The sequence below is a fragment of the Muscardinus avellanarius genome (genome assembly GCF_963383645.1).
Source record: "Muscardinus avellanarius genome assembly, chromosome: 1".
Taxonomy (NCBI): domain Eukaryota; kingdom Metazoa; phylum Chordata; class Mammalia; order Rodentia; family Gliridae; genus Muscardinus; species Muscardinus avellanarius.
The window spans coordinates 110,438,881-110,458,894 of record NC_137786.1 but is presented as its reverse complement, the minus strand read 5'-3'; the positions used below and the strand labels follow the sequence as shown (position 1 = coordinate 110,458,894).

General features: G+C 51.5%; 3 protein-coding genes across 6 annotated transcripts; 2 read left to right on the top strand and 1 right to left on the bottom strand.

Moving 5' to 3' along the window:
- Positions 1-3,172: 3,172 nt before the first annotated feature.
- MXD3 (MAX dimerization protein 3) lies at positions 3,173-8,975 on the top strand (the record flags this gene model as incomplete). Of its 3 annotated transcripts, XM_080712587.1 has the most annotated exons (6): positions 3,173-3,242; positions 3,514-3,619; positions 5,405-5,434; positions 5,561-5,675; positions 8,601-8,784; positions 8,860-8,975. In XM_080712587.1, the coding sequence occupies 6 exons, from the start codon at positions 3,173-3,175 to the stop codon at positions 8,973-8,975; spliced, it is 621 nt and encodes a 206-aa protein (XP_080568713.1). The 3 variants fall into 3 exon arrangements, with proteins under 3 accessions (XP_080568713.1, XP_080568714.1, XP_080568712.1); XM_080712588.1 differs by lacking the exon at positions 5,405-5,434; XM_080712586.1 differs by having other exon boundaries at positions 8,601-8,975.
- Positions 8,976-10,150: 1,175 nt separating this feature from the next.
- PRELID1 (PRELI domain containing 1) lies at positions 10,151-16,200 on the bottom strand (the record flags this gene model as incomplete). 2 transcript variants are annotated; one of them, XM_080705868.1, is made up of 5 exons in its annotated part: positions 10,151-10,305; positions 10,532-10,610; positions 10,709-10,822; positions 15,327-15,552; positions 16,109-16,200. In XM_080705868.1, the coding sequence occupies 5 exons, from the start codon at positions 16,198-16,200 to the stop codon at positions 10,151-10,153; spliced, it is 666 nt and encodes a 221-aa protein (XP_080561994.1). The 2 variants fall into 2 exon arrangements, with proteins under 2 accessions (XP_080561994.1, XP_080561995.1); XM_080705869.1 differs by having other exon boundaries at positions 10,151-10,272.
- Positions 16,201-16,759: 559 nt separating this feature from the next.
- Positions 16,760-18,285, top strand: RAB24 (RAB24, member RAS oncogene family; the record flags this gene model as incomplete). The annotated part of the gene is made up of 8 exons (XM_080695960.1): positions 16,760-16,876; positions 16,959-17,027; positions 17,235-17,313; positions 17,417-17,484; positions 17,562-17,661; positions 17,873-17,923; positions 18,054-18,116; positions 18,221-18,285. The coding sequence occupies 8 exons, from the start codon at positions 16,760-16,762 to the stop codon at positions 18,283-18,285; spliced, it is 612 nt and encodes a 203-aa protein (XP_080552086.1).
- Between the last annotated feature and the right edge of the window lie 1,729 nt (positions 18,286-20,014).

Here is a 20,014-nt window from a genome sequence, read left to right as displayed (position 1 = left end):
ATTTGGTAGGCTGAGAATGGAGGATCGCAGTTCATGGACAGTGTGTCGGTATTAGAAAATTGCTTTGGGGATTGAGCCTGTATTAATTGTTAATAAGAGCTGTATTAATTACTAATAAGACTAAGCTTTCAAGCTGGGCATGGAGGCACATGGTTGTAAACCTAGCATTTGGGAGGCTGAGACAGGAGGATTGCGGTTTGCAGCCAGCCCCAGCTACTTAGCGAGTATGTCAGAAACTCAGTGAGACCCTGTTTCAAAAATAAAGAATAAAAAATAGGGCTGAGGGTGTAGCTCAGAGGTAGAATGCCCCTAGTAAAATCCTTTTTCCTGCCTCTAAGCTGCCAGCCAAGAGCTGCAGCCAAGAGTGACCTCGGTCAGCTAAAAGCTAGCTGTTAGCCCAGCTAACCATGGAATGTTAAAACAAACACTAAATTCTTCCAGCAGTTTAAAGTTGAGAAAACTCTATATTGATTACCAAGTACACAAAAGAGTTGTAGCCCAGGGCCTCCATACTTTAAAGACAAGTTCACAACATAATAAATAACTTCTAGCAAATAGAGATAGAAAAGGGCTGAAAACTCCCCAAGGATGCGAGTGGATGGTACAGACCTTCTCCAAAGAGGGCACATACCTTGTAACCACCTGACCTTGCTAACCAAGTAACTCTGCTTGGCCACAAATCTAACAAGAAAGGTTTGTACCACGGAGATAATTGGTGGGCCTGCGCCTGTGGTGGGTCTGGGGAGGTAAAAGGCTATTGGCCAAACAGGATGGCAGGAAAGATGATAATGAATCCTTATAAAAACTGTTCTATGCTGGGGGTGGTGGTGCTCACTCGTAATCCCTGCGCTTGGGAGGCGGAGACAGGATGATCGCACAGGTTCGAAGCCAGCCTCAGCTACTTAGTGAGGCTCTCAGCAACTTAGTGAGACCCTGTTTCCAAACAAAATATAAAATGGGTCTGCAAGTATAGTCCGGAGGTAGGAAGCTTCTGGGTTCCACCCCCAGTACCACCAAACCAAACCAAACCAAACCAAACCAAACCAAACAAAATTAAAAAAATAAAAACTGTTCTATGTTCAAAACTTCAGTGTCAAAACTTCAAGTTCTGTGTTCAAAACCTCAAGGCACTCTGCTGAGCCCTCTCTGATGCAGTGCTTTGATGGTTTGTCCCTTCTTTCTATCTTTGTAATAATAAAAATTGCTTAAGCTTGCAGCAGTATAGTTCTGCCTATTTTTTTTATAAACTAGCCAAGAACAAGAATCCACATCACCGTTTCACATCATTACAGACAGCCTCAGTTACTACTTAGTGAGGCCCTTTGAAACTCAGTGAGACCCTGTTTCAAAATAAAAAAATAAAAAATAGGGTTGGGGAGTAGCTCAGAGGTAGAATGCCCCGGGGTTCCATTCCAGTGTGCACGACTGAAATACACACACACACACCACACAAATAAGATAAAAAAACAAAAAGGAGCCAGGTGTGGTATGCCCATAATTCCAGTACTTGGGAGACTGTTCAAGAACAGCCTCAGCAATGTAGGGAGACTCATAAACATAGCCGAACCCTGTTTCAAAACAAAAATTAAGAAGGGCTGGGAATATAGCTTGGAAGTAGAACGCCTCTGAGTTCAATCCCCAGTAACCCTCAACACACACATGCAGGTAGACAAATTAAAAAAGGAACTTGGGATATAGCTCAGTGTGGTAGCGGGGTGGCGCACACTTGTAATCCCAGCAATGGGAGGCTGAGACAGGAGGATCACAGTTCTTGGACAGCCTCAGCTACTACTTAGTGAGGCCCTCTGCAACTCAGTGAGACTCTTTCAAAATAAAAATTAGGAATAAAATAGGGCTGGGAGTGTAGCTCGGAGGTAGAATGCTCCTGGGTTCCATCCCCAGTACTGGGGGAAAAAAAAAAAAAAAAGGCTCATGGACTGACTGCATAAAACAACCAGGGGCGAACTGGAATCCCTCTAGTTGAAGCGGTTTGAGAGACGGAGGCTGGTTCATACTGTATACCCGGCACTGTATAGGCGTTGGCTCTGATCCTTCAACAACACTGTCCCTGGGAGTCAGCGGTGACAGGAGAAGAACTCGGCTCCATGGACTCCAGGACTCAGGACTTGCTAAAGAGCCAGAGCCGGGCGTGGTGGCGCACGCTCCTAATCCCAGCATTGGGGAGGCTGAGACAGGAGGATACGGGTTCTCAGATAGCTTCAGCTACCTAGTGAGGCCCTTTGCAACTCGGTGAGACTCTGTTTCAAAATAAAGAATAATAATAATTTTAAAAGGGTGGGGTGTAGCTCGGAGGTAGAATGCCCCTGAGTTCAATCCCCAGTACAGAAAAAAAAAAAAAAAAAAAAAAAAAGCCAGATGGCGTGCTTCCAGAGTACGGGCTCGTTTGGGAAGCTGTCACCCTACTGAAGTTTCTGTGGCAACAATAGTGTCCCTAGTGTCTCCGCAGATGAACAGGAGCCAGATTATTCCCATTCGACACCACAGTAGCCTATGGGGGCAGATGGCCCGGAGGAGTAGGGACAGACCTGGGAGCCGCGGAGCCAGAGCTGGGGCTGGATCCCCCGCCAGCGCCTGCGCATTGCGGTCCCGTTCCCGCGCAACCCCGCCCTCATCGCTGGGGTTTTCAAATTTGAAACCTGGTTCTTTTCCCGCCTGAACCTGTTGATCAGCAGGGCGGAGGGCGGGGCCTCGCGCCGACCAATCGTGCCTCGGAGGCTCCCTGGCCCCGCCTCGAAGATGACGCCCAGGAGCGCAGTCAGACAGCCAGCCAATGGGCGAGCGGCTCCGGCCGGCCCGGCCCCGCCGGCGCCCACGTGCAGCGGCCGATCCCGGGCCTCCGGGACGGCGCTCGGCTCCTGCAGCGCCGTTCTTTGTGCAGGGGCTGGAAACTGAGGCCCACGGGCGCAAGCAACCTGCGGGGTCACTAAGCGAGGCGGCGAGACGGGGCGCCCGCGCAGGGGTCCGCTGGCGGGCCGGGGGGCGGCGGCGAGGTGGGCTGCGCCGCCGGGGCCGGGGCGGGGCGCCGGGGCGGGGCGCCGGGGCGGGGCCGGCCTCTGTGTTTGTTACTCTGTGTCAGTTACGCTGTAACAAAAGTGGGGCGGCGTTCCTCGGGCCGGCGCCCTGGGCCCGCCCGCCGCCGGCTGTGGCCGACATGGAGCCCGTGGCCAGCAGCATTCAGGTTTTGTTGCAGGCAGCCGAGTTCCTGGAGCGCCGCGAGAAAGGTGAGGAAGGACCCGAGTCAGACTCCGCGCGGCGACCTTTATGACACTGGCCTGGACTGAACTTGGCTCACAGCTTGAACGATGCCTGGCTCCAGAGCAGTACCCCCGGGGCGCCCCTGCCCCGCACTCAAGAGGGGTTTGCAGGCGGTGTGGCAGAGAGGATTAGGAAATGGCGCTGGCGCCAGAAGCGCTTCCTTGACCGTGGCGTGCCAGGGACTGGGTCCAGCGCTAGCCTGACACGGGCCGGGGGCGGGGGGGCTCTCTCTGGCAGAGGCGGAGCATGGTTACGCGTCCCTGTGCCCACACCGGAGTCCTGGCCCCGTCCACAGGAAGAGGAAGCGACCCCCGCAAGTTCCCGGCCCGCTGGACAGTGGGCGGTAAGGGCGGATGGGGGGCGCCGGGTGGGGTGGGTGGGCGCTGTCCCTCATCGGCCCCTCCTCTGCTTACTTCCTCCTTGTTGCTTGCATCTTCTGGCTCTCGGAGGCATTCACACCCCTCTTACCACCCGCCCAATCCCCGGACAGACATCTCCGTTCACTCAAGGACTACTTTCTAGCCCGGTGTGGTGGCCCACGCCTGTGATACTAGGTAGTTGAGAGGCCGAGACAGGAGGATCCCAGGTTGAAGGCCAGCCCCAACAACTTAGACTGTTTTAAACTAAAAAACGGTTGGGGGTGTAACTGGCATGTGGAATGCCCCTGGGTTCAATCTCCAATACCCAAAACAAAACAAAAAACTACCTCTTGAGCACCTTTGATGTGCCAGGAAGTGTGAACGAGATAGATTTGGATTCTGCTTCTAGTCATACTTCTTTTTTTAATTTTTTATATGTGTGTGTGTATGTGAGAGAGGCTGGGTATTGAACCCAGAGACATTCTACCTTTGAGCTACACCCCCAGCCCTGTTTTATTTTCTATTTTGAAATAGGGTCTCACTAAGTTGCAGAAGGGCCTAAGTTGCTGAGGTTATCAAACTGCAGTCCTCCTGTCTCAGCCTCCCAGGTACTAGGTTATAAGTGTGCACTTACCATGCCCTGCACACTCGCACTTAATTTTTAATTTTTTAAATTAAAAAAAATTTTTTTTTTTGCAGTACTGGTGGGGATGGAACTCAGGGACATTCTACCTCTGAGCTACTCCCCCAGCCCTATTTTTTATTTTTTTATTTTTATTTTTTTTTGTGTGTGTGGTACTGGGGATGGAACCCAGGAGCATTCTTCCTCCAAGCTGCACCCCCAGCCCTATTTTTTATTCTTTTATTTTGAAACAGGGTCTCACTAAGTAGCTGAGGTTGGCCTTGAACCTGCAATCCTCCTGTCTCAGCCTCCCAAGTACTGGGATCAGTCGTGTGCACGACGCCTGGCTCACTCCTACTTCTAAACTTCATACCTCCTCACCCTTTAATCTGTGCCTTGACTCTGCATATGCTTTCCCTTCGCTATCCTCTGTGGGAAACTCCTATTTTGTGCTTGACTGCTTTCTTTCTCCTTTTTTTTTTTTTTTTGGTGGTACTAGAGGTGGAACCCAGAGGCTTTCTACCTCTGGGCTATACTCCCAGAACTATTTTATATTTTATATGGAAACAGGGTCTCACTAAGTTGCTGAGAGCCTCACTCAGTAGCTGAGGCTGGCTTTGAACCTGCATGATCCTCCTGTCTCAGCCTCCCAAGCACCCGGATTACAAGCGTGCGCCACCATGCCGGCCCGCCCCCCCTTTTTTTTGTGGGTTTGGGGATGGAACCCAGGGGTATTTGATCTCCGGGCTACACCCCCTGCCCTATTTTTTATTCTTTATTTTGAAACAAGGGGCCTCACTAAGTAGTTGAGGCTGTCTGCGAACTGTGATCCTCGGTGTCAGTCTCCCGAATGTTGGGATTACAAGTGTGCACGACCACGCCCGGCATTCTTTCTCCATTCTTGGCTGCTTGGCAGGATAGCCTCCTGTAGACCCCCATAACATATATTGGTGTTTGGCTGTGTGTGCGTATCTTTGATTCATTGCTTCCCTACCTAGGGGCTCTGGTGCCTGGGACCACACAAGTTCCCCACAGGGGGCTTATTTAGGGCAGACTTCTCTAGTGAGTTTTGAGCCTTGGGGGCTCTGGGGCTAAGGGTGTGGGCTCTAGTGGACAGCCTCTCACCTCATGCTCCTGGTATTGGCAGGTCTGTGCACAACGAGCTGGAGAAGCGCAGGTGAGTCTCACCCTAGCCCTGACACGCTAGGCCGCAGGAACCACCTCCCTCTGATCTTGCCTTCCCTGTTATCCCTCTGGTTGGTGAGGTGGGGTTGGCACTGTCCTCTGCACCCTTCCCCCACAGGAGGGCCCAGCTGAAGCGGTGCCTGGAGCAGCTGAAGCAGCAGATGCCCCTGGGGGCTGACTGTGCCCGATATACCACGCTGAGCCTGCTGCGCCGTGCCAGGATGCACATCCAGGTAGGGGGGGACCACCAGGCACTCCACTGGGGGACCTGGGCGGAGCTAGGGAAAGGGCCACACACAGCTCAACTTTGACTTGGGACAGATCTCTGTGCTTGTAGTTTCCAGATCTACTAAATGGGAAGAAAAGCAGAGGATAACTCAGCTCTGAGGCTACAGCTATTATACATAGGTCCCAGCCTTGAGAACTTGGGCAAGTCACTCAACCTGTTTGTACTTCCATTTCCTCCTCTGCTGGGGCGGGGGGGATGGCTAGTGAAAAGACTGTCTGATAAGTCATATATAACAGAGTCTTGATTGTACAGGCTGGTCTCCTCTCTCCCCTACTCCCATCCTTCAAAGCTTCCTGCTCTGGGCTATCATTCTGATGTCCCTCTGGGAGGCTGCTCCAGAGATCAGGATGGGGAAAGAACTGAGAGGAGCCAGTGGCTGAGCTTTCCAGGGTCCCTGCCTCTACCTGGGCTGCACTGCGTGCCTCCTAGTGGACAGGAGTAGGAAACAATAGAGGTCCTGTCCTCCTGGCCCTTTTGACAGGGGGCTGAGAGCTGGGTTAAGAGCCAGGTGGCACAGCTGATGAGAGGCAGATCCAGGACACAGGTGTAGGCCCTCTGATTCGCATTCTTCAACACATATTTACCGAGCACCTGCTCTCTCTGACCCAGTCTAGGTGCTGTGGCTGGCACAGATCCCTGTGCCATCCAGCAAACCAGCAGTGTACACTGTCTCATAGGTGCTTGCTGTCACCCTCAATGTGGCTGAGTGACACTCTGGCAGGTGTGCGGGCTCTTGCTTTGCACAGGCATCTTCCCTAGCCTGGTTCTCAGGTTGATGACACATGCCCCTCAGGTGCTGGCTGGCCCCTGGGAAGGGCCTGGGGATCACCCCTTCCTTGAAGTCCCATCACCCCCTCCTGGGCTAATATACACCAGCCTCCTCCTTGGCCTCCCTGCTTCCTATTTGGGCTTCACTGGGATTTCTTCTATTGCTTCAGTGATCTTTGCCATACACAGATCTGACCAGGCTCATCTCTACCTGAAAACCCTGACAGGGCTACTGACAGGACACAGCCTCAGTTCCTTATTCCCTGAGTCTCAAAGCTTTACCACTAGACTAGATTTTCGGGGGCTAGCCTCTCTTCACCTGCCATAGGAAAACCTGAACTTCCATGCATTCTGTCTTGGTGTTGCCTCCCCACCCGTTGTCTAGGTGGCTCCTACTCATCCTTCTATACCCTGTCCAAGTATGCCTTTGCCTACTCTCCCCTTATTGTTGAATGACTAAACACAGGCTTTTACCCACTCAGGGTTGTGCATGGAAGAGCCCTTGGCCTTCCAGATGCCGAACTTTGGGGCTGGCAGAGCTTGGTTGGGGAGGGGAAGAGAAGAGTAATGCTTAAGGATTAGGCTCCTGGGAGGTAGGGGTGTGTGTGTGTGTGTGTGTTGCTGGGGATTGAACCCAGGGGTATTGTATCTCTGATCTACACCCCAACCCTATTTATTTGGAAACAGAGTCTTGCTAGGTTGCTGAGTCTCACTACTTACTGAGGCTTCAACCTGCAATCTTTCGTCTCAGACTCCCAAGTACTCATAGGGTGAGTCACCAAGTCTAGCTCTCCTGGGAGAATTCCACCCAGGAGTTAAAGGGGCAGCCTTTGTTCATTCAGTAGTGTTTCTAACAACTTTAATTAGTTGGCAACACTTTTTTTTTTTTTTTTTTTTTTTTTTTTTTGCAGGTCTGGGGATGGAACCCAGGGACATTCAACCTCTGAGCCACACCCTCTGCCCTATTTTTTATTATTTTGAAACAGGGTCTCACTGAGTTGTGGAGGGCCTCACTAAGTAGCTGAGGCTGTCCACAAACCGCAGTCCTCCAGTCTCAGCCTCCCAAATAATGGGATTACAAGCATGTACTACCATGCCCGGCTCAGTTGGCAACACTTCAAACACCAGGCTTTCCACATCCACCTCCAGCTCCTCTGCAGGGGAGGGGGTCTGGTCAGAAGCTCTGGCCCACCCCACAGCCCACTGCCCCTCAACTGCAGGACACTCACCTTGGTCTGAGTCGGGGCGCTCAGAGGAGAGGCCTGAAGAGTCCAGGCTATTGAATTTGACATGAAAAATATACATTTGACATGAAACATAATATTGACATGAAAAAATATAGCTTCCAGCCTTTCTTAAAGAAATGGGGGCCCAGGCGTGGTGGCGCACACTTGTAATCCCAGTATTTGGGAGGCTAAGACAGGAAGATCGCAGTTCACAGCCAGCCTCAGCTACTTAGTGAGGGCCTTTACAACTCAGTGAGACCCTGTTTCAAAATAAAGAATAAAAAATAGGGCTGAGGGTATAGCTTAGAGATAGCACGCCCCTGGGTTCCATCCCCAGTTCTAAAAAAATAAAGAAATGAAGCTGGGCATGGTGGTGCACACTTGTAATCCCAGCATTTGGGAGGCTGAGACAGGATGATTGCGGTTCTCTGCCAGCCTTGACTACTTAGTGAGGCCCTTTGCAACTCAGTGAGACCCTATTTCAAAAGAAAAAAAAATTGGGCTAGGGGTATAGCTCAGAGGTAGAATGCCCCTGGGTTCCATCCTCAGCACCCCCGCCCCCCACACAAAGAAACAAGGAAGCAGGGCGTGGTGTGCACCTTTATAATCCCAGCAATTGGGAGGCTGAGACAGGAGGATCACAGTTCACAGCCAGCCTCAGCTACTTAGTGAGGCCCTCCACAACTTAGTGAAACACTGTTTTAAAATGAATAAAAAACTGGACAGGAGGTATAGCTCAGAGGTAGAATACCCCTGGGTTCAATCTCCAGCACCATAAAAAAAAGGAACGGGGTTTGAGCCAGTGTGCGCTCACTAGGGTGCCACAGTCCTCTTCACCCCAGTCTTGATTGCCTCTCCTCCTATGGGCTCTGCAGAAGCTGGAGGAGCAGGAGCAGCGTGCACAGCGGCTCAAGGAGAAGCTGCGCAGTAAGCAGCAGAGCCTGCAGCGGCAGCTGGACCAGCTCCGGGGACTGCCAGGTGTGGGCGAGCGGGAGCGGCTGCGAGCAGACAGCCTGGACTCTTCAGGCCTCTCCTCTGAGCGCTCCGACTCAGACCAAGGTGAGTGCCCTGCAGTTGAGGGGCAGTGGGCTGTGGGGTGGGCCAGGGCTTCTGACCAGACCCCCTCCCCTGCAGAGGAGCTGGAGGTGGATGTGGAAAGCCTGGTGTTTGGGAGTGAGGCGGAGTTGCTGCGGGGCTTCAGTGCAGGCCAGGAGCACAGCTACTCACACAGCGCCAGCACCTGGCTATGATGCTTGCTGCCCCAGCTGCCCTCTGCTCAGGCAGGGCTGAGCCAGCCAGCCAGGAGCCCTCCCCAAGCTGAGGCGGCTTGGAGCCACTTGTTGGAGTGGACTTGAAGGACCCTCGCTCCTGAACAGGTACTCCCCAGACTGTGCTGCTGGCTGCCTGGCAATCCCTCCTGTGGGAGGAGCTGCCTGGATGTCTCTAGAGCACCACAGGGCACTCGGCTTGGGCCTGGGCCACCCTTCCGGGCATTTTTGTAGCACTTGGCTCTGCTGCCCCTGCCTGTAGGGGCAGGAAACCTCTTGGACTGTCATACTCCTTCCCGGACAAGGCCCCTGGCCTTGCCCCACATATACTGTACAGCATTTTCATTAAAAACCTTTTTCATAACTTCCCCTGTCCATGGTCTTGCCTGATGAAAATGGAGAAGTCCCAGCCACAACTGGAAAAGAGGAAACAAGACCACCAACTGTGCTGCGGCGGTCAATCTTCACAGCTCCGAGGCAGTTCTGCCTGGTACTGCGGCCCAGGGATGTACCTTGCCTGAGGTCCAAGCCAGGAAACAATGAAGTCAAGATCCAAACTAGCACACCTGTAATCCCAGTACTTGGAGGGCTGACAAAGGAGGATTACAGGTTCAAGACCAGCTTCAGCAACCTAGCAAGACCCTACTTCAAAACAAAAATTAAAAAGGGTTGGGTGGAATGTATCTGGGTTCAATCCCCAGTACAACAGGAGGAAAAAAAAAAAAAAATCCAAATCAAAGCTTTCTGATTCCAGAGCTGGGGCTGAATGAATTCAACAAATATTTATTGAGTGTCTGTTATGTGCTAGAAATTGTTCCAGGTACTTGGGACACATCAGAGAAAAGCAAAAGCCTTGCCCACATGGAGCTTACAGTCTGTCGCTTATTACCGCTTTACCTGGATGCTCCCTGTGACCCTGAGCAAGTCCCACACCTCTCTGCCTGTAGTCAGCTGCCCAATGGGGGATAAGCTGGGCTCAGACATGGATATCATGCTTTGTGTACAGCAGATGCTGAACAGGACACCAATTCCTACCCACCACCCAGACAGGAGAAAGGCCTGGAAGTTGATTTTTAATAATAAAGTACAGTAAGAGGAAGAGGGCAGAGGAAGCCGAGCCATGCTGGCTAGTGGGCGGTGGCAGTGGCCCAGGCCAGCTACACAAATTGCTGCTGTTGCTGCTGCTGCTGCTGCTTGGTGGCGGCCTTGCTGGCCAGGTCCTTGGCCTTCTCTGTAGCTGCCAGTGCTGTCTCCCTTGCCTTCTCCTTGGCTTCCTTGGCTGTCTCAACAAGTGTTTTGGAAGGAGCCTCACCTGTAGCAAAGGGCAGGGGCTGGCTTCAGATAATGCCAAGAAGATCCACCTATACTCGTGGCCCCACCCCAACAGCCACATGGTACAGGCCATGCTGCTTTGGAAGGATGGCATGCCCCTCCCGCAAAGTCCCAGGCTCAGAGTAGGAAAACAACCGGTCCAGGATCCAGGACCTGACTCAGCTTCTCCAGATGAGGTCTTGCCATGCAGTGCCCAGAGCTCTCACCTTGCAACTTGGCCAAGATGTATTCAAAACCCTTCATAGTCTTAGTCACATTGCTTTTGAATCGGGCAAGACCAAATTCCTGTTGAAAGATTGAAGGGAACCCACTGACTCCCAGCCCAGCATCCATGCTAAAAGCTCCGGGCCTTGAAACCACAACTGCCCCATAACACTGCTCACCTGAACAGCTCTGGAGACACCAAATAAACTAGAGGAGACCCAGGCTTCCCGGCGGATTTCAGTCCAGCCGCTGTTGTCGGAGTTCACACAGTAAACACATCGTTCCTCCACCACCTGTGTAGGGAGTCAGGCCAGCACATCCAAGAGGAGTTTTTCACCTTCCCAACACACAGATTTGGACTTTTGGGTTCTAGCAATCCTCCCACTTTAGCAAACTGATTAGTTTGGACTAGAAGCCCGTGCCCCCATGCCCAGCTCATCTGCTTGCTTTCACAAGGGGAAGTGACAAAATGAAAACTCATTCCTTCCTTTTATTGCAGCTGGCATTTAAAGAAGGCCATAAACAACACTATTTTGCCCTCTAAAACCTCTCTCCTCAGCCAGATGCATGCTTTGCTTGGGATTACAAGACAGGAGGAGTGTAGGTTTGAAGCAGGTGTTAGCAACTTAGGCTTTCAGCAATTTAGTGAGACCTGTTTCCAAATAAAAAAATAGCAAAGATCTGAGGGTGTAGCCCAGAGGTACAAGGCCCCTGGGCTCTATCCCCAGTACCACAAAAACAACAACAAAAAATCTCTCCTCACCCTTAAAATAAGTAGAGGGCACCTGGCTCTTGGGATCAGTAAAGAGCCTTCCAGCAAAACCCTGGGCTTTTGTTTGAAGCCTCTGTGTCCAGACATGTACACTGTGTGTACTCTTGCCACCCATCCACTGCAATGGCCAAGCTTCCTGAGAATCCACATAAAAATGATGTCTGACAATTATCATAGCTCTCATTATCAGAGAAGTGGACAACTACTTCCCAACACTTTTGAAAAAGATCACTGCCTTTGAAATTGACCAAGTGGTGGTTCTCTCTCTCTGTTTTGTGGTTCTGGGGATGGGACCCAGGGGCATTCTACTCCTGAGGTACACCCCCAGCCCTATTTTTTATTCTTTCTTTATATTTTTCTGTTTACAGTACTGGGAATTGAACTCAGAGGCACTCAACCTCTGAGCTACACCCCCAGCCCTATTTTTTTTTTTTTTTGGTGGTACTGGGGGTGGAACCCAGAGGCTTTCTACCTCTGAGCTATACTCCCACACCTATTTTATATTTTATTTGGAAACAGGGTCTCACTAAGTTGCCAAGAGCCTAAGTAGCTAAGGCTGGCTTTGAACTTGTGTGATCCTACTGTCTTAGCCTTCCGTGCGCGGGGATTACAAGCGTGTGCCACCATGCCCAGTTGCCTATTTTTTACTCTTTATTTTGAAACAGGGTCTCACTATGTTGCAGAGGGCCTTAGTAGCTCACGCTGGCCGTGAACCTAGATCCTCCTGTCTCAGTCTCCCAAGTACCGGGATTGCAAGAGTGCGCCACCATGCCCGACTCTATTCTTTATTTTGAAACAGGGTCTCACAGAGTTGCAAGAAGCTGAGTTACAAGTAGCAGGGGCTGTCCACGAACTGTGATCCTCCTGTCTCAGCCTCCCAAATTTTGGGATTACAAGCGTCTGCCACCATGCCCGTTTTTTTTTTTTTTTTTAATTAAACAGGATTTCACTAAATTGACGAGGGCCCCACTAAATAGAGGAGGCTGGCCATGAACCTGCAATCCTGTTTCAGCCTCCTAAGTACTGGGATTACAAGGGTATACCACCACACCTGGCTAAGAGGTGGTTAGACAGTGCTGGGCAGAGAAAGGGGTTACTTACTTTGTGACCTTATAGGACACTTCTGAGCCTCACTTCTCTCTGTGCAATTAAGTAATACCCACCTCTCAAAATTACTCTGAAGATAAGCTGAGAAAGAATTCTCTTACCAGCTGGGCATGGTGGCGCATGCTTGTAATCCCAGCATTTGGGAGGCTGAGACAGGAGGATTGTGGTTCATGGCCAGCCTCAGCTTAGTGAGGCCCTTTTTCAAAAGAAAGAATAAAAGAAAAACAGGGCTGGGGGTGTCACTCAGAGGTATAATGCTCTTGGGTTCCATCCCCAGTACCACCAAAAAAAAAAAAAAAAAAAAAAAAAAAAAAGCTCTTAGTCAGGCATGGTGGTGCATGCTTGTAATCTTAGTACTTGGGCGGTTGAGACAGGAGGGTCACAGGTTTGTGGCCAACCTCAGCTACTTAGTGAGGCGCTCTGCAATTTACTAAGACCCTATTTCAAAATAAAAAACAGGGCTCAAAGTATAACCCGGAGGTAGAATGCACCTGGGTTCCATCTCCAGTACTGGGGAAAATTTTTTTCCCCTGAAAGTCCATATGAGAAAATACTGTGTAATGTTTCGTGTGTGTGTGTGTGTGTGTGTGTGTGTGTGTGTGTGTGTGTGTTTTACTGGAGATTTAACCTGGGGTCCTTTTACTTCAGAACTATATCCCATACCTATTTTAGGTCTAAGTTGAGGAGATCCTTGCAAAGTAGTTGTTGAGGCTGGCAGGAAACCTGTGATCCTCCTATCTCAGCCTCCAAGGTACTGGGATTACAGGCACGTGCCACCACCCCTGGCTTGGAATACTGCATTGTACCTATGAGCTATACTCCCATCCCGTTTTATTCTTTATTTTGAAACAGGTTTCACTAAGTTGTGGAGAGCCTCACTAAGAAGCTGAGGCTGGCCTCGAACCTGCCTTTCTTTTCTTTTTTTGTGGCACTGGGGTTAGAACCCAGGGAGGCATTCTTCCGAGCTACACCCCTGGCCCTATTTTTTATTCTTTATTTTGAAACAGAATCTGAGTTGCAAAGGGCCTCGCTAAGTACCTGAGGCTGTCTACGAACCGCAATCCTGTCTCAGCCTCCCAAATGCTGTGGTAGTGCCCCACCACGCCTGGCATGGAATAGTTTTTTTTTTTTTTTTACAGGTCTGGGGATAGAATCCAGGGGCATTTGAGCTCTAAGCCACATCCCATACCCTATTTTTTTATTCGTTATTTCGAAACAGGGTCTCACTAAGTTGCAGAGGGCCTCACTAAGTAGCTGAGGCTGTCTGTGAACCGCGATCTTTGGTCTTGGCCTCCCAAATGCTGGGATTACAAACGTGTGCCACCATGCCCGGCTGCATGGAATAGTTTTTAAACCAGTCATTTCCAAACTTGTTTTGCATGTGGTACCAGAGATTGAGTCATAGAAACATTCTACCCCCCAGCCCTTTTTATGTTTTGTTTGGAAACAGGGATCTGACTAGGTTGGTGACTCATGTTATGTTGCTGAGGCTGTCTTTGAACCTGTGATCCTTCTGTCTCAGCCTCCCAATAACTGGGATTACAGACGTGTGCCACCACACCCCGCTTTCAAACTTTTAAAAATGGCAACCCAGCCAAGTGTGGTGGCACATGCTTGTAATCCCAGCGCTGGGAAGGCTGAGACAGGAGGATCACACAGGCTTGGAGGCAGCCTGAGCTACTTAGTGAGGCTCTCAGCAATTTAGTGAGACCCTGTTTCCAAATAAATAGGTCTGGGAGTATAGCCCGGAGGTAAAAGTCCCTGGGTTCCACCTCTAGTACCACAAAACAGACAAATAAATAAATAAAATAAAATAGGCAACTGATCAAGCTGGGCATGGTGGCGCACACTTGTAATCCCAGTACTTGTGAGGCTGAGACAGGAGGGTCACATGTTTGAGGACAGCCTCAGCAAGTAGTGAGACTCTCATCAACCTAGTAAGACCTGTTTCCAAATAAAAATAAAATAGGGCTGGGGGTGTAATTCAGAGTAGAATGCCTCTAGGTTCAATCCCCAGTAAACACAAACACACACACACACACACACACACACACACACACACACACACACACGATAACAGATCACAGGTACATGGAACTCCATCTTTCTAAATCTCAGGCAGAAATCTCTGAGAAGGATAAATGTGAAAGTCCTCCAGTCAAATGAGGAGCTTAAGCTGCTGAGGCATGTCCATACCACCTTTGGACTCGATGGACTCCACTCTATTTTTTATTTTTGCAGCACTAGGGATGGAACCTAGGGACATTCTACCTCTGAGTGACATCCCCAGCCCTATTTTTACTCTTACTTTGAGACAGGGTCTCACTGAGTTGCAAGAGACCTTACTAAGTAGCTGAGGCTGTCCATGAACCGTGATCCTCCTGTCTCAGCATCCTGAATGCTGGGATTACAAGTGTGCGCCACCACGCCCGGCTGATGGACCCCATTCTGAAAACCACTCCCTTTTCTCCCACAGCATCACTCTTGTGGGCCCAACTTGTACGTGTTCTATTCTGTGTGTGTGTGTGTGGGGGGGGCACTGGGGACTGAACCTAAAGCATTTTACCTGAGGCACACCCCCCACCCTATTTTTTATTTTTATTTTGAAATGGTCTAAGTTGTAGAGGACCTCAGGAGTATGCTGAGGCTGTTCAGAACCTATGATCCTCCTGTCTCAGCACCTCAAGTCCTGGGATTACAGACCTGGGCCACGGTGCATGGTTTGCCATTGTACTTTATGTTGAGTACTTCCAACAACTCTGTAAAATGGGTATCCTTCTCCATTGTATAAGTGAGTCACAGGACAAGTCCACAGACTAAACAATTAAAATGAAAATAATTTGAGGTTGTTCCCTGTAGCCACTACTTCTCAGTAACCACGACAATCTACTTTGCGGGGAGACCAAGGGAGATCTCACCATCAGCCGGGCGTGGTTGATGTTCCAGGTGAAGGTGGTCATGGTCTGATTCTGTGGGTCCACAATAGAGTCCTCCAGGATGTACACTGAGTGAGCAACGTTGGCAGGAAACAGTCGCTCTGCCCAGCGGGGCATCCTGTTGGTCTTGGTCAGGAGTCTCCGGGACAGGAGCTTCTGGTCAGGGGTCACCTCCCGGTGGACTATGTCCTCCGTCAAGACATGTTTACTACAAGTATCAGAATGAAAGGGACCCTCAGAAGCCTGCCCCTGAAAGACGGCCACCTGGGGTTCTCATCTGGAACCCCCAAGGTCATGCCTTCCTACAATCTTGGTGCATGCAGTTCCTATCTAAGAGTACCTTGAACAAATTCCAGTACCCAGGGCAAATTCCAACTGCCGCCTCCTCCCTGACCTGGATTCCTGGACCGTTCAGCGAAGCTGGACCTCATGATTTGCTGCACCTCTGGACAGACGAGTAGGCAAACGCCTGGATTTTCCACCCGAAGATCCCTCCCAAACTCCAGTGCCGCTGCCTCTTCCTGTCTAACCATTCTAAGCGACTAGGGCCTCAAATAAATCGCCACCCTGTCCGGCCGCCTTCTAGGATCTTTCAGGCCGAGCGTGGCCGTTTTCCCGATGAAGTCTTCCTACCCTAAAGCTCACCAAGGTTCCGGAGATCCCTCATGCCGGACTCGATGTCGAGTCCTTCGCGGCCCCACTACCTTGGGGCATCGATCTCCAAATAGCGAGGTGAGGAGATTTGCATTCCCGGGGCCACGTACCTATAGGGATTCGGGTATCGCTGCCAGAAGGCAGCGAACACTTGGTCCCAGGAACTTCGGAGCACGCTCTGGCCAAGGAAGTACTTCACCATTGTCCCGGCCGGGGCGGGCTCAGCGCCCGCGCAGCATCAGGGTTGCGGAGCCCGGGGCACGCGGAGGCCGGGCCAGGGCTCGGCACACGCCCGCCAGGCTCGCAGCTCAGTCACCAGCGGGACGCTCCCGAGCGGCGGCGGCCGCCATGAGGGTTGTACGGCCGCGCGCCACTTCCGGCGCCGCCGCCCGGGCCGCCGCTTCCGGCGCGCGCCACGTGACGCAGGCCCCGCCCTCCCGCCTCGTCCGCGGGAGTCGCGGCGCTGCGGGGCCGCGGAGGGCTTCTGGAGACCCCGGCTTCGGTTCGGAGTCCAGGCCGGAGCCGAGACTAAGCCGGACGGCCCGCCAGCGAGCGAGCGGGAGGCGGACGACTGGCAGCGGGGAGCTGCGGGCGGCGTGCGCGCCGTGGACGGCGCTGTCCGAGCGCTCCCAGGCCGCCCGGGCTCTCGGTCTCTTGGAGCGATACTCGGCTCCCCGGGCCGAGCCCGGTCAGGCAGGGTCGCTGCCGAGGTGCGAGGCTGGGCCGAGGGACCCTGACGCGGGTGAGGCGGCCCGGGGAGCATGAGCGGGCAGCGCGTGGACGTCAAGGTGGTGATGCTGGGCAAGGAGTACGTGGGCAAGACGAGCCTGGTGGAGCGATACGTGCACGACCGCTTCCTGGTGGGGCCCTATCAGAACGTGAGTGCGCTCCCGAGGGGTAGGTATGAGAGGGAGGGGGCAGCTTGCACTCGCGGCCCTCATCTCTTCCCCTTCACTGCAGACCATCGGGGCTGCCTTCGTGGCCAAAGTGATGTCCGTTGGAGACCGGACAGTGACTTTGGGTATTTGGGTAAGTCCCCTGGACATCTGGTATTGGGGAAACCCGTTCCTGAGGAGGCCTGCGTCCTGCCTATTATTGGTCGACCAAAGGCGTCACAGGGGCCATTTCTCCAGACACTTTTCTCATCTGGAAAATGGGGATCTGGAGAATGTGGGCTTAGTTTACAGTCTTGGGAAGTAGCCCAGTAACTGAGGCCAGCCTTCTCTTGTTCTTCAGGACACAGCAGGCTCTGAGCGCTACGAGGCCATGAGCAGAATTTACTACCGTGGTGCCAAGGCTGCGATCGTCTGCTATGGTAAGAGGGTTCTGGGGCTGTTCTTTAAACAAGGGATTGGTGCCAGGCTGACCTCAGAACAGCCCCTCATTCTTGGTTGTCTCCTGCATGCCCCAATACTAAGATCTCACTGACAGCAGCAGCTTTGAGAGAGCAAAGTTCTGGGTAAAGGAGCTGCGCAGCCTAGAGGAGGTAAGTGTGGGGCCAGAAAATGAGGGTCTTGGCTCTGTTGCACCTGGAGGTGATCCTGGCTTTGTTTTCTGCCTTAGGGTTGTCAAATCTACCTGTGTGGCACCAAGAGTGATCTACTAGAAGAAGACCGAAGGCGTCGACGGGTGGACTTCCATGATGTCCAGGACTATGCAGACAGTAGCTGCTCCTCAGTCCCTGGGATTGGGGGTGGGGTGGCTACCTGAGTGGGTGACAGGAAGTAGGGACTGTCTTGGCTGCTATGGCAGGTGCCCTAGGGCTCTCTGGCCTCCTTGAACCTATGGAACCCAGAAGACTTCTTGAACTGCTAGGCTTCCCCTTTGTTTGACCTGATTCTCAGGTATGAAGTCTTAGGCACTTCTCTTTGCAGATATCAAAGCTCAGCTCTTTGAAACATCCAGCAAGACAGGCCAGAGTGTGGGTGAGTGCTAATTGGGGCCTCCTAGCAGAACAGGCAGGGACACCAGAGGAAGCAGGATGGAGTCCAGAGGGTTGGGTCACTGGGAGATCCCAGGGCTACTGGCATCGGGCCCTCATCTTTTTCCTGCTAGACGAGCTCTTCCAGAAAGTGGCAGAGGATTACGTCAGTGTGGCTGCCTTCCAGGTGATGACAGGTGTGTGCTTCCCAGCCTTTATGGAGACTTCCTCTAGGCTCTGTCTAACCCTACCTGATCACCCCACCAAAATGGTGCTGAGCTTCCATCTCTCTCTTTGACAGAGGACAAGGGTGTGGACCTGGGCCAGAAGGCAAACCCCTACTTCTACAGCTGTTGTCATCACTGAGTCACCACTCATCTGGCCTGGGGAAGATTAAAGGATTTCCCAGAGGCACTGGACCCAGCTCTTGTCTGGGCTTCGGTGGTCCAATGTCCGAGCTATCCCTGGCCCCATGGCAGCAGAGGTGGCACCTGCCTGTGCTGGCCCATGGAATGGAGGCAGCATTGGGCTGCTTGTGGGCATGAGGAGGGCTAGGGCTGATTTGGATCCCAGGCTTCTGCCCTGGAAAGTACTTGTGTCTACAGATTATTTAAGTGGCTTCTGATCTGTAAATAAAATCAATGCACTGTGAATCACACTCAGCCCCTTTCCCTGCTGTGTGAACTGGGTGTCAAGACACCTAGTTTTTCCTGGTGCTACCTGGCTAGTTTCACTTTCTATATTAAGACTCCTCCCACTTCTCATTTTCCTTTGGAAACCAAGTAACTTTCCCCCAAGGTTTACACTTAGATTTTAGAGAAACAAAGGGCTTTTTCTCTTTTTTGGTGTGTGTGTGTGGTGCCAGGGATTGAAGCTAGGGCCTTATGCATGCTTAGGCACATGCTCTCCCACAGAGCTATAGTCCCAACCCTTTCCTTTTGTGGGGAGTAAAAATAGAGATGGGGTAATACAAAATTACTTTTGGGTGCCAAACAAACACTAGGAGAGCACTAAAGTTGTGTATAGCCAGACAGGTGTCTGGCCAACTCTATTGCAACTGTCATGTCTGGGGCCATGGGACAAGTTTGTGACTAAGATCCTCAGCTTTCAAGGACACCCTGAAGTGTGGTCTGATGGTACTGAAGCTCTTTATAGTTTAAATTTGAAGGAGGGTCTCACGAAATTGCTGAGGCTGGCCATAAACCTACTATCCTCCTGTCTTAGTCTCCCAAGTACTGGGATTATAGTCCTGTACCACTGTGCCCAGCCAAGCCCTAGATTCTGTAAGACAGAAAAGTTATGAATCCAGACACAGACCCAATTCAGCTGGTAGCTGAAAAAATATTAAACCCTTAGCTCAAAGCTGGGTTTGGTGGCATACGCCTGTAATCCAAGTACTTGGGAGGCTGAGACAGGAGGATCACAGGTTTGAGCGATGCTCAACCTATTTTTAAATAAATAAAAACGGGCTGGGGTGTAGTTTGAAGGTAGAATGTCCCTAGGTTTAATTCCTACCACCACAAAACAAACCCTTAGCTCAAACTTCTGATCTACAGATGAGATGATCGCTACTGTGATCAGGGCTGTGGGGATCCTAAGTGGAAAGTAACTCCAGTACTAACACTTTCCCCAAGCTCTTTTGAAAACTGAAGGCTTTCTGGTGAAAAGAGCAGGGAGTTTAGGTTTTGGCTGGGTGTGGTGGCACACCCTTGTAATCACTTGGGAGGCTGTGACAGGATGATCGCACAGGTTTGAAGCCAGCTTCAGCTACTGAGTGAGGCTCTCAGCAACTTAGACCCTGTTTCCAAATAAATATAAAATAGGTCTGGGAGTATAGCCTGGAGGTAGAAAAGCCTCTGGGTTCCACCCACAGTAACTCCCTCTCTCTCTCAAACACACACACACATGCACGCACGCACGCGCGTGCTTTGAAGGCCCAAGTATTTCTAAAGGGTCAGATGATAACTGTAAACTAACAGTGTGTGTGTGTGTGTGTGTAGTACTGAGGATTTGAATCCAGGGGAATTCTACCTCCAAGCTACACCTCCAGACCCTTTTTTTTTTTTTTTTTTGGTGGTACTGGGGTTCCTGGAAG